The sequence below is a fragment of the Perna viridis genome, chromosome 1 (assembly GCF_037379345.1).
Source record: "Perna viridis isolate PV_CMFRI_1.1 ecotype Kerala chromosome 1, ASM3737934v1, whole genome shotgun sequence".
NCBI lineage: Eukaryota > Metazoa > Mollusca > Bivalvia > Mytilida > Mytilidae > Perna > Perna viridis.
The window spans coordinates 18,189,943-18,204,123 of NC_142445.1; the positions used below are offsets into that span (position 1 = coordinate 18,189,943).

A 14,181-nucleotide genomic window follows, 5' to 3' on the forward strand; every position below is an offset into this window, starting at 1 on the left:
CCAAAAGGAAAAGGAGATAATCCAAAAAGTGTCTCACATTTAAGTCCATTTAAAGCGAGGGGTATTCTCTTTGTGAGCTTGCTCACGGTATTTCAATTCAGAACTGTATTAGGTTTGAATTCTGTGTCCATATTTGCCCCATCTGTTTTGTGGTTCAACCTCTGCAGGCGTATCTGGCTGTGCTCAGCGAAGCATTTTTTTATTACTCAAGGTGATACAACTTCCTGTTTAGTCTGTTTTGAAATTGTATTTGTTTTACTTAAAATGAATGGAACAAATTCAGTTCTTCAGAACGAATATAAAATACAAATAAAAGCTATTCACTTTCCCAAGTCAGCTTAAATCAATAAATACTGAATTAGATTTTCTGTATATTTATAATATACTCACATAATAATATTCAACTATTATTTGCATTAATATCAAATATACCATGTGCTTAGTGCACGACTTTACTTTTTGTTAAAGGTTGTGACTGACCATTAATTTTTTTCTGAAGCAGGTCAATTTTTATACTTATCGATTGGTTACAGAGATTTGTTTCTTTGCATCTTAAAATTACACCTTTTATTTTAACATATACTATTCATTTTATTACTTCAAATTGAAATTTTATTAATTCTCTTTTTAGCTGATGAAAACAAGAAAAAAGACCATTCATCAAAAAAGATGTTATTTGGCAAACTGGTGGCTGGATCAGGTATAACATTTATAAAGTTACCTGCCAGTCAATTCTTAGAATAGTATTTATCTTGATCTCATACCCATTACATTGTAAATATTTCCTTTTAAATGTGTACTAATGAAACTACTTGGTCTGTTCTTGTGTCAATATAATTTACATTATTTTAATTTCAACTGGAGATTGACATTTTTAAATGCATTGACTCTTGGTTACCACAGTGTTTGTTTGTGTGAATATTTTTGACAAACTGTTTAGAGTTTAATTGTACTTGAAATTTGATGCCAGTGTTATTCAAATGTGCAATTCCTTTTTTCCCTAATTCAGCATGCATGCATTGAAAAATTGATAAGTCATATCAATCTCTGAAAAAATCCTGAAGAGGTTTATGTTTTTGTTAAGAAAAGGGTTAAAAATGTGAACATTATGTTGTTGTCTGATTTTACCACTAACGTTCAATCTTCAATTTATTAAGTCGCAGTTAGACAGAAGGTAATTCTTGCATGTCAAAAAACCATGGAATTTACTAGTATTTCTAATTCAGAATCAGTTACCAACAAAATAACCAGACTTAGTTTTTCATTTGGGCATTGTGCTTTAGAGAAAAAAATTATATAGATTGTACATGAAATTAGCACTTTGCAAGAGTTATCGTTCTTGATTTTCTTTGATTTAGTTGATTTCAGTGGGAGGTTAAAGTGTGTTTTTTTTTCAAAAGTACAGATCTAATTACAGAAAGGGCTAATGTCACATAAAAGTTTAGCTTATGTAGACCAAAAAAGCATCGTTTGTTCTGTGGGGTTTTCTACACCGTGAATCACCTTACCTATGGCAGTGTCTGAATTTTATATGGACTAGTACTTAAAGAAAATGGAAAGAGGGAGCTAAATTAAAGGCTTATTTAAATGACATTTTAGATTGAATTGATATAGGATTTATATTGAAATTGCACAATTATTTTAGGTATCAGAAGAAAGTTAGTTGATGAACAGGGATCTAGTTATGATAGTAATGATCAGACATCGAAAAGGAAGCCTAGTAAAGATAATGGTTTGTGTATTCAGTTAAACCAATATATGTATACATATGAGGAAGAGAGGATTAGTGAAAAAAAGATGAATCAAAATGACATTTCAATTCTATCATAAAGTCCTCATCAAAGGAATGATGAACCATGCTATTAACTTTCAAGAAACCCCAGGAGGAGTAACTCATCATTTGTTACATCTAGTTGCAATAGACCAGTTTCAATTTCAATAAAAATCTAGCTTGGCTAGTGAGTAATTTAAATAGAACTCTAGGTAGAACTCTGCCCTATATTATACCAATGTGTTCTACTTAACTAGCACATTCTATCTGTGTGATCTTTTGGACACTGTCTTTTTATTTTGAATAGTTATCAAGTATGATGACATTAATTAACCTTTAAATTTTCCATCTACCGTCTTAATTGACAGCAATTCAAAATTAAAAGGCAGTGTCCAAAAGATCACACAGGTGGTCTATAGTAGTTAAGTAGGATACTGTGGTATAATGTAGGGCAGATTTTTACTTTGTCAATCACAAATTTTAGTAGAACTACCAAAGCACAAGTTAGATACAAAAGACACACACACATGATACAAAACTAAAGATGAAAATTAATTTGTATAATTTTATTATTGTTTTATGTAGATGAAGAACCATTGTCAAAGAGATCAGTGAGAAGAATGTCTAGCTCAGATGACATGTCTAACAGGGTGGTTCTAGTTTGTAACAATGTACCCATAAAATATAACAATGTCATGGCAATGAGGAAACACTTCTCTAAGTATGGTGAAGTGGTCAAAGTTTTCCCTAATCCTAGAAAACTTCTTACTACTGTACATTTTAAGACACATGTAAGTAGTTGATACATACATATTACATTCATTTTTAGGTGCAACTATCTGTATTTTATTGAGGCAAGCTAAGCGTCGAGTTGATACTTGATATACTAAGATTACTTTAATTGCTTTGACATGATGAGTTTTAAATTATTGTCTTTCATTTCAGGTTTATAAACTAACTGATATTTGAAACAAATCTGGTCACTGTTAGCATTATACATTAGAAATTATATCATATGAAGTGACTTTATTCAGAAAAATGCCAGACAATTTCTCAATACTGCATGACACTGTCAGTGAGAATGTGTATGTATGTCATTCTTCATGTTACACAATAACACAAAACTCAAGAGTTTTTTAAATAATTGTTTTGGTAATGTTTGTAAGAAAGCATCTGTTTTCTGATATTTTGTTTCAGATATTTAGTTCTCAAACTAAAAAGTTCAATGTTTAATGTTTGATTATGAAAATGTCTTTGTATTAATTTTTGATGTTACAGGAAGATGCAAAAGAAGCCAAAACAAGAGGGAGGTTTTTAGACAAAGGTGTGAGACCCATGGAAATCTTCTGGAAAAATATAAGAAGGAGATCTAATGAAGATCTGGATACCACCCCTGGTAAAAAGAGAACCAGTGGTATGGTTATTTTCAGGATACATGTATATACCTTTATATTGAGATTTGTTATTTATTTTATCATTAATTTGATTCAATGTTTAAGAATGCCATAGTTATACACCTTGATCTTAATGTAGGTAAGATATTGGATGTAAATGAAGCACTCTTCATAGACATTTTTTGTGTCCAATAGGTAAAAACATCACTTGAAAACTAAATTTATTAATTTCCATTTCAGACTTATCAGCTGAAAAGCCAACAACTTCAAAAAGTGCTAAATTCAGATGGGCTAAGAATGATCTTGATGACGAGTTAGCTGGAATGTCAGGAACCAGTGATGTAAATGATGAGCAGATTAAGATAATGGATCGACCTGAGGAATATATAGAAAGTCAGGTGAAAGGATCAGCCAGTAGATCAGGCTCTGCTCATTCATTGGTTGGTAGCCCTGGTCGCCGTTCTAGTCCAGTACCATCATCCTCCAGAACTGCCGTAACCATTCCTACCACTGTAGATAAGGGTTAGTTAATGTTGAGTTAGCATTATAGATATCATGTTTAGGGTGTAAATTCTTCATGAAGTATGAAATCAATAATGAATATTTATTATGTTCTAAAAATAATACAAACCTGTACCTTGTATATGGTGAGCCTCACCTTCCATTTATCAAATGTTTCTTGATGAAACTCATTTCAGTTGCCATAAATGCCAGTTTGAGGTCAATATCTGTGTATGTTGTAATTACCAATAAGTTAGGTACTCTGGCACATTTTCTAATTTTTCTTACCGTTTCATGGACTTAAAACATACACAAAGCATTGTAAACCCCTCTCACAGAAATCATGATACTATTTTATGGTATTTATTTCATTTTGTAGGATCTTTAACCATGCTGAGAAATACAGTTTGTCAGACCACAGCAGACAAATTGCAGATCCTGAATTTGAGAGATAAAATCATAAGATTAGGTTTGAAGTAGCAAAATGCTAAAATGCTTACAATTGCTTGCTTTGGTTATTTCAAATTTTGAAAACTCATAAATGATATAAATGAAAATGTTTTTTTAAGTGGTTAAATGTAATTTTAAGCTCAAATAATTATTTTATTAATTCTTTATAAATGTAAGTGTCTTTGCCCTTGAAAGTTCACTACTACAATTATGCCATAATAGAGATATTTCTAGATTCTTATTCCTGCCTGCACGGATTTATTTTATTTTCAAATTTCCAGAAATATTTTGTGCCTTGTCTGAACCTGGTTTATAATAATTGTTACTGAGTAAAATTTGTTTTACTAAGACATAGCTTTCTCTGATATTTCATAGAAAAATGATTCCAAATATATGAAAACTGGTACAGGTGTAGCAGTAGTGACACACATACTTTGATAGAGCTGTTTTTATAAGTTTATACTGGCAAAATCTAATGCCAAGTACAAATAGATGATGATAACAACAACACAAGTTTGTGTCATGAGTGACAGATACTGTAGGAAAATAAAGAATAAAATCCGCCCCACTGCCTAAATATTTCAGAAAAGTTGGTTCAGAATCTGGGATTTTTTTTTTATTATAGCCTTAATGAAAAGTGAATATGCCTGAAATTGCCTCTGCAGAGCAGAAGTTTTACTAGTATTTGGCTTGCTATCCTTAAAATTCTAATTAAGACAACTTAAGTTTTTTTTAAAACCTTTACAAATTATTTTTTATATATTACTTTCAGTTTTTTTAAGATGAATAGATGATTATCTATTTCAAGGTATGAAGAAAACAGCTAACCTTAAATCCCAAGCGTTTGTTGGTACATGTAGTGATATGTGTCCGGAGAAAGAGAGATATGACAGGGAAGAGAAAAGAAGACTTCATGTGTATGAAATAGTTAACCCTGGTAGTCAGGTAAGTGCTACAAAAGGAAGAAACTGAATTGGTTTGTAACATGCTTTTTTATACTGTGACAGGGCAGCCTGCCTGTGTTGAAGTGGGTAGTGAGATTTATATAGCCAGTTAATTGACTTGGCTGAAGGATGAATTCTATAGCCGAATCGGTTTGTCGCTGGCTTGTCACCAAGCGGTCTAGGGTTCGATCCTTGATGGTGGAGTATAATTTTGGGAGTCAAATCATGCTCATTTCGTGAGAAGATTTAAAAAAGAAAAAGGTTTCACACACTGCTTTTTTTTTTCAAAATAAGTGCATTGAATAAAGATTTAACTAATTTACAACACTATCTTTATTTGTTTTTCTCAAGAAGCCACACCTTATTTCTTTTTCTTTGTATTGTAAATATACCTTTAAATGTTCATTTAGTCTCCTGTTCATCTTATTAGAACATTTATTTTATCTAGATAACTACTGAAAGCATTTTAATGCTAGGACTTTTCGTGTGTCTGAATTCATCACCTTGAACATTAAAGCCAGAGAGATTTGATATTTTTACTCATTCCCATAAACAGTGAAAACTATGTAAACCAAACCCTGAGAAAACCGAATTTCACTCTAAACTGAACTAATTTCAAAGTACCGTTGAATTTCCTATTCAAACTGTAGTCATTTCACTTGTCTAAACCAAATCCTGTCAATTCCGAATTCAGAGTTCTTTCTGTATTTATTTCCTTTATTGATAAGTATTATTTACCTGTATAAACCGACCAATCAGAAGTTAATTATTTCATTTATTGATCCTTGACACCTGAAGCCAAATTATAACCTGGACTAATTGATCACTCACCTGTTATTAATGAACTCCCAACTGGTAAGTATATTGTAGGTGAATGAATTAATTAAAACATTAATCAAAAGTTAAATCTTTTGTAAAATTGACTTCAGTTTATTTAATTATCTTAAGGCGCATCATATATCATACATAGTAGTCCATTTTTATCTCTCTACCTTACAATACAGTTAAAATAATATTTCAGTCTTTTTATTTCTTTTTCTTACATGTCTTATCTGTCATGTATTGCCAATTCAAACTGTTTACAATCATAACAAAGTGGCTGGAAAATCTGTTTACTTTTCTAGCGCAATGCCTGTCCGTCATAATATTGTATTAAAATGTTTTGCAAACATCTGGTTTAATTGGCAGACCAGTTTGTTAACAAATTGTCAATAAAATCTTCATGAAAACATCTTAAGGCAAACAGTTTGACTGTGTCATAACATTATAAACAAAACAGATGAATCTTGGTCTATATGCAGTATAAAATTACTGCCAGATACCGCTTTGAGACCTTAAAGGCCGAAACTGTCTGGTTGTAAGTGACACTGAGAAAACTGAACAGCTATGTAAACTGAGCACCTATGTAAACTGAACAACTATGTAAACTGAACACCCATGTAAACTGAACACCTGTGTAAACTGAACACCTATGTAAACTGAACACCTGTGTAAACTGAACACTTGTGTAAACTGAACATCTATGCAAACTGAACAACTTTGTAAACTCAACACCTATGTAAACTGAACATTTGTGTAAACTGAACAAAACCTGTTCGGTATGGAAGGGTTTCACTGTATAAGGTTTTTAAAAACAATTTCCATGTGTTGTTGTATTATTTATACCTCTTTCAAAAGTAATGTTTGTATATTTACTGAACTCCTACATCTTAAATAAAATGTTTCATTACAGAATCCACAAGTTGATCACAGTAAAGCTGTCAAAGAATACAGTAGATCCTCAGCTGATCAGGTACCCGACATTGAATTTGAAATAATACACTTTAATTGTAATTGCTAAAACTGAAATACATTTAAGGCCATACAAAAAAAATGCCTAGGTTCTCAGGCCACTTTAAAAAAAAAATTGATGAGTGAGAGAAGTCTTTTTTTTTTTTTATCAGAAGTAAGTTTTCTTTTTTTTTTCAAAAAATTTCATCAAATTGAACAATTCTGTAAATGTACAGGATGTTGAGAAGTTTAATAAAATACTCCATGGGGCATTAAAACTTAACTGGAATATCAGATGTGCCAAAAAATAAAAGCCATCTCTCTGCCACAAGGCAAACTTTCGTTTTTAATGATCAATGTTAAATAACAGCCTTATTCGCATCTTTTTGCATTTCTGTCAGGCGGGCAAATGATTCCGTAACTAATTAGAAGTTAATTACGGATTGGAGTTGAAAATTTCTGGAATGGATATAAAATTTCTCATTTTACCATAATAAAAATCACAGATGCGGTAGGGTTTTTAGGGATGCTGCAGTGCCTGAGAACCTAACAATTTTTTTTCGCCTAAAGCTTTTAGAATATTTCCTGCTTATATTTAATTGTGTAAATTTCAGGTGATTTTTCATTAAATAAAGGAAAGAATGGAGATAGTTTTAAAATCTTTTTATTGTAGAAAATAAATAATGTATTGGCTTTTTAACTTTGTACGTAACTGGAAACTGTCATGAGGAAAATAAAGATTTAAATATATTGATTTGAAATCAGCATTTTTTCCTGGACTGCAATACCCATCACACTTTCATTTACTAATGGATTTTGATCATACCTTAATGGGTGGTGTATTTTAATGGCCATAAGATCAAATTCAAAGTTGATTGCCTCAATGTCAATTTTGGTAGAGCTATTACCCTTTGATATTTGAAATGTCACTCTCACACCTTAAACTATTGAAATGTTTTCATTGAGCCTATATGGAAGATGCATTTTGATGATATCTGCATTCAGATTACTTGTGGCATGATCTTGATGTTTTAAAAATATTTTTTCGTCTTTGAAAAATAAGGTATAACTTTTATCTTTAAAGCAGTATCTACAGCTGAGATAATTAAATGTTTCAGGTACTTTTGGAATTCTGTTCTTTTATTACTTTATGTATATTTAATTCTATAGGAAGAACCATTACCACACGAGTTACGGCCTTTGCCAGTGTTGATGATGACCATGAATTACCTACTATGTGAAATTGCTGATAAAGGTGAAGATGGGAAGTGGGGAGAATGGTTTGACTTTTTGTGGGATCGGACAAGAGGCATAAGAAAGGTAATATGTGATCCCTTATACAGAAAATCATGTCTTAGTTCTTAATGATTACAAATGTTTATTTCTTACTAAAGAGACAAAGGTATTCCAATTTTTAGCCATATTAGATTTCCTTATCTCACCTGTGGGTGAGATAAAACACATGACTTTTGTGACGTCATAATAAAATGTTTTATGACATCTTGTAAATTGAAATGAAATTTGGCAAGCAGGTTGTACTAATAAAAAAAAGCAACTTTAAAAGTAAGAAAAAGAATCAAAAACAGCCAGAAAGTGCAAGACACCCTCAGGTGAGATTTTTATGTTCTCTAACTCAGTAGAACTGGAGATCTTACCCTTGGGGTCTGAGATTTCCCTGTCTTGCACTCTCAGTGGTGTTAGATTCTGTCTTATGTTTTCATTATGTTAAATTTGTATTTGTAATGGAGGATGTAACTTATGTAACTTTTATCTTATCCACTTGTCAGGCTATCTTTGACAATAGAAAATAAGTTTTAAAGTAAAATTTTTGAAATGTGATTTATTATTATTGCAATTACAATTGCAGCATATTGTCATTTTTGTTCAAATGATAATAATTTAATTTCAGAATTAATATGCTTTCTGATTGGATAAAAAAAATTAGTCCATCATCTCATAGACCAAATTTTGTCATGTGACTGTGATGTCATCAACCTTTTTTTTTTATTATTCCTTAAATTTTGATGCCAAAATTAAATTATTAGGAATGACTGTTATATTTTTTTGGTCTATTTGAAATAACCTCAAATCCCATGTTGCAAAATTGAAAATAACCTGCTATTGTTTTTTAGTGTGCTCTATGGGCATTGAGTTTATTTCCTCATAGACCGAAAAATATAACAGTCATTCCTTAAAAAATCACAATAATTTAAATATTTACAGACACCATTGTCAATAATATTTTCAGGATATCACCCAACAGCAGCTAAGTTCTCCAGACAGTGCTGAGTTGTTGGAGAAGTGTGTACGATTTCATATTTTCTGTAGTGAACGGCTGTGTGAGGAGGACATGCACTCATTTGATATAAAAATAAACAATGAGAACATGACCAAATGTTTACAAACTCTGAAGGAGTTTTACCATGACTTAGAGAAAAAACACCATGTATTCTGTAAGAATGAGGCTGAGATGAGAAGCTATATGGTTCTCATGAATCTAAATGAAGGAGATATTTTAAGGTAGAAATGGTTAATATACTTTTAATTCAAATAGAAAGTGTTAACATAATGATACAAATATTGCAAGAATTTTAAATTTGCAAACTGTGATTTTGATAATCGCAAATTATTTCATTCTCAGAAAACTGGGACAATGCATTTCAGCAACTCATTGCTTCATATCCAGTATTTTATTCTGTCTAGATAGGCTCAGGTAGTTTTATGAGGTCTGTATAAATTAAATGATATATTGTAAACATATTAATTTTTTTAGGTGTACCAATTTTTGCTGTTTTTGAGGTGTACAGAAAATTGTGATAAAACAGTACTCGGGAAATGGATTTTTCACATTATTTTTAAGCTTATCATTTTTGGGAACCGCAAAAATTGAGACATTTTAATGTGACATAATCTGTGAAAATTAGCAACCTTGAAAATTAATACATTTACAGGAATTTCATGGCATGCAGTATAGAATTAATTCTTGGCCAAATGTTTCGTCATAAACTAAACTATAATAATCAACTTTTACAGAGAAACCCAACAATTGAGGCCAGAAATCAGGAATACAAGTCATATCAACTTTGCAGTACAAGTTCATTCTGCATTGAATAGTAACAACTTTGTACGATTCTTTAAACTAGTAAAACATGCATCCTTCCTTCAGGCTTGTATAATGCATAGGTTTGTATACATATTTTATCATAATTTAAAGTTCCTTGTCAGCAGTGCTTGCATTCTGACTTAAAATGCAAATTTTACACCGTTATTTGTTGGAAGTTTCAAGGCCTTGTGGTCTTCATTGACCCAGCTGACAGAGAATTGTATGGAATTAGATGTCTGGTTTGCACAATCCAATGTACATCTTGTCACTTTACAAATCACAATCAATTGTGTATGAAAACATTAAATTGATATTTAACACTACACAAATGTGCATTTTTATAAAGGTCTTTGTTTGTAGGGAAAAACCATTTTGATATTGAATTAGTTGGTGCTATAACTGGGTAACGTTATGTTCTAATTTTTACAGGTACTTTACTCAAATTAGGAGCAAAGCATTACTGACACTTTTAAAGGCATACAGGCCAAAATCACATGTAAGTCGTGCTGTTATGTGAAATTGTATATACATCTAATTACTTCATGGCTTGTAATTTTTTTTCTAATTGAAGTGTCATTTTACTTGCGTAATCTCTTATTTGCAAGTATTCAAATAAAGTCAATTTGTTAATGAAGCTAAACTGACTTGTCTTACCATCTTACAATATCTGAATTTGTCAATTCTATTATGATTTTACCACCACAAAGTTTGTTTTAGTTATTATTCAACCTATTGAATTTATTTCTGAGATATATTTCTTAATTTCAAAAATGTTTTCTTTCATTTTTATAGTATTCATTCACAGAATTAATGAGGGTATTAGGATTTGAGGATAAAAATGAGGCCAGCTTTTTCTGTAAATTTCATGGACTAAATGTTACAGAAGCTTATGTTATACTTGACAAATCAGCCTATATTGAACCTGAGGAATCCTGGCTTCCAAGGAGGTCTCCCTCACTTATAGAGTGTAAACTCACATCACCAGTTGGTCAGGTAATCATCTTAGATTTGATGTCTCTCTGATAATCTATTCCTTGTGAAAACTAAATAACATAGCACTGGCAGATCTATGTCTCACTAACCACTTCCAGAAACCTTAGCAGTGGTTATTTCTTGTGAATAATAAATAACATAGACCCTAAAGAGGTTGCAGGGGGTTGGCCCCCTCCTTTTTACTGGAAAATTTGTAATTTTCATGTGTAAAATTGACACAAAATGGCAACTAATGTACTGGGAACCCATCCCCTTCTCTAACTGGCATCCTTACTCTTTAAAGTGTCTTGGATCTGCCCCTAGATAGGTTTGTTTTAGTATTGCAATTTATATAGCACTGATAGTTTTTTGCTTAAAATTACAAAATGAGTGTTGTTAGAGTTCATATTTACCCTAACTTTTCAATGTTCAACATTTGTGATATTACTAAGCTGTATCTCATGGAGCATGTTATTACACTGCGTTTATAGATTTTGTATTGCATTATTGGGGTGAGACTGTTTTAAAACTGGGTCAAATTTTACTCAACTGTTGTGATGCTGATCATTTCAGGTGATCAATGGAGATGTAATACAGCCAATGACATTCCCTTTTCCTGTCAATAGTTTTGATGATAACAACAGATTTGTAGGAAAACTAGATATTAATGTTTCAGGTATGGATGTTAAGCTTATGTCTTCTACATTTCTGTATCTTCAAATAAACTATTGGTTTTTTTTCTTTTAAATTGTTATATGTTTTACTCCTTACTAACTGTATATCAAAGTACATTAGAATTTGGTAAAATCTAAATGTGTCCTCTTTTATTTTAAATCAGGAAATTGGAATGAGGATTTTTTAGCCTTCTATTTTGTTTATTCAAAATTCCCTGAGGGTGTCAATAATGTTGAAGATGCCCTGTAGTGATCAGTCTGTTTTTTATTTGCCCATTACAGATGAAGCCAGGTCTGCACATTTTTAGGGTTTTGGGTGGTTGCACTTGTGCAAATTGGCTTAATGCGGGGGAAATATTTTTAAAACATTTTTCTCATCAACTATAAATCACAGCCACTAGATACCTGCTACACAACTTCAGTATGAGGTCCCATATTGTCATATGCAATTTCAGGTCTGTTGTATTTCTACTTACTATGTACTGCAATTCAGCCATTTCTATCTGACCCATTTTTAATATTTTGCATGTTTTAAGATGCCATTAGGATGATGTGTCATTCTCCAAGGTTAGTGAGCTTTGACCTTGAGGTCAAATTTTGTGGTTTTTTTTAATTGTGGTATTTTTCAGGTAACGACTTTGTCTGGATTGTAAATCTTTCTAATAGTAGGGTTTTAAAATTTGGCATGTGAGATACCATGAGTCTGTCTTTACATATTTTCACAAGAATTTATTACAACATGGCCAACAGTGGATTCCATCAGTGGAAGTTGTAGAAATTCTTATTTGTTCAAGATTTTAACGGTTCTTGAACACATTTTTATATAATTTTTGGATTTGCAAGTATTTTTACATTGTTTTACAACTATTGGAAGTTTTGCAAATCATTGTTACATTTGCATTTCTTCATCTGTAAAGGTATTTTCTATACATAAGTAGTGATGGTGAAGTGAACTAATTGTAAGGATTTTAATTGTTCAAATTTAAGACTTGTTATTTTTCTTTTGTTCTAGATATTCAAGACATTCAGGTCAAACCAGGACAGACACAAGACAAACCAATTCTTGACCCAGAAGTTAAACCACAAGTTAAACTAGACTTCAAACCTGAAGTAAAGCCTCCGAAAATTCAGTATACTAATGATGTAAGATATTGTATATACATTTTACCCTCTACTCTTTGGTTGTTCAGAGGATAGATGTAGTAGTATTTTGCTTTATTTAATAGTCAGAACTCTTGTGTAGTATAATAAATAGTTTAAGAAGTTTGAGGAAAATAGAGTTTATAAATCCATCACAGTATTAAATAATTAACACATGCTCTTTAGGATGTTAAAGAAATAGCCAAGCACCTGTTCTGGGATGTAATTGGAGACATGGCCAAGGAAGTAGCAGATGATTTAGTTCGCGGAGCAAAGATGATGGCAACTCAAACAGAATCTGTTTGTGATACTGTTGTAGAGGAGGTTGTAAAAGAGTATGTCAGGTAGAGTAAAATTAAATTGTTCTCATTCATTGATATTTGATTGATTAAAATACCCTTTCATGGAAATGTAGTTATTAATACTGTAGCTTCATTTGACTAAGCTTAGCATAAATTTTAAAAACGTAATAAGATTTAAAATTTTGTATTATTATTTTGTTTTTTGAACAAAATAGTTTTCAATCTGTTTATTTTTATGTATTGTCTTTCTACTTACAAGCTTTTGATATTTGGCATGAGGAGAGTTCAATGCAAGATGATGTGTTGCATACCATGGTTGATGACCTGTTGCCTTAAACTTTGACTTCAAGGTCAAATTAATGATTTTCAATACAAATTTGTATTTGGGCTGTAATATTGTTGCCTTTTGGTGTAGCATTTAATATTTGGCATGAGGGTAGATCAGCTCAAGATGACGTCTTGCATTCCATAATTGATGACCTTCGACCTTGAACTTGATCTCAAGGTCAATTTTATGGTCTTCGCAATAACTGTTTGTGTCTTTGCTGTAATGAGTTTTACCTGATAAATTGAATGTGTTGTGCATGGCTAATGTACAGGAATTCTACCACAGCAGGGCCTACAGAGATTGTTTTCAACTTAATGATATCTAGTTAAGTTGGTCATCAATCTTTTAAAAAAAAAAAAACGTTTTCTTTTATTAAACTATTATCTTCTGTTCTCTTTGTACTTTTAGTAAAGTAATTTGAAATACAATTTTTCAAAGATACCTTTAAACTCATGGTGGTTTCATTATTTTTAACATTAGTATTCATTGCTTTATTCACTATGTGAACTTATGTTTGGTTTGCTTCTTTGTAGATCTCTCTCTGAATCTTATTATGCTGAAGCCACTTTGTTAAAAGAAAAGAAAGATAAAGAAATTATGATTCAGACTGCAGCAGTTCAACAAACATCAGATATCATCAAAGATGTTGTAGATCAAGAAGTCTTAAACCTTGCAACAGCAGAAATAAGGTCAGTCTTATCAATCCACATGTGTGGTTTACATGTAAGTCCTAAACGTAGCCACAATGGGAATTAGGTTAGTCTTACCTAGCAAAACAAGAATAATGTCAGTCTTACCTAACTTGCAATTTACAAAACTTCAGTAATTATAC

General features: G+C 31.5%; 1 protein-coding gene across 1 annotated transcript in view; it reads left to right on the forward strand.

The window, feature by feature from the left end:
• LOC148627568 (germinal-center associated nuclear protein-like) overlaps positions 1 to 14,181 on the forward strand; it is a 32,800-nt gene that overhangs the window by 7,125 nt on the left and 11,494 nt on the right. The window contains exons 7-23 of the mRNA XM_088574896.1: positions 632 to 700; positions 1,646 to 1,732; positions 2,357 to 2,562; positions 3,050 to 3,185; positions 3,406 to 3,687; positions 4,046 to 4,135; positions 4,925 to 5,061; positions 6,793 to 6,852; positions 8,001 to 8,150; positions 9,079 to 9,350; positions 9,864 to 10,013; positions 10,363 to 10,429; positions 10,726 to 10,926; positions 11,479 to 11,581; positions 12,592 to 12,722; positions 12,906 to 13,063; positions 13,883 to 14,038. Of these exons, the coding sequence (XP_088431022.1) occupies positions 632 to 700; positions 1,646 to 1,732; positions 2,357 to 2,562; positions 3,050 to 3,185; positions 3,406 to 3,687; positions 4,046 to 4,135; positions 4,925 to 5,061; positions 6,793 to 6,852; positions 8,001 to 8,150; positions 9,079 to 9,350; positions 9,864 to 10,013; positions 10,363 to 10,429; positions 10,726 to 10,926; positions 11,479 to 11,581; positions 12,592 to 12,722; positions 12,906 to 13,063; positions 13,883 to 14,038 (2,455 nt within the window). The remainder of the gene's footprint in view (positions 1 to 631; positions 701 to 1,645; positions 1,733 to 2,356; positions 2,563 to 3,049; positions 3,186 to 3,405; positions 3,688 to 4,045; positions 4,136 to 4,924; positions 5,062 to 6,792; positions 6,853 to 8,000; positions 8,151 to 9,078; positions 9,351 to 9,863; positions 10,014 to 10,362; positions 10,430 to 10,725; positions 10,927 to 11,478; positions 11,582 to 12,591; positions 12,723 to 12,905; positions 13,064 to 13,882; positions 14,039 to 14,181) is intronic.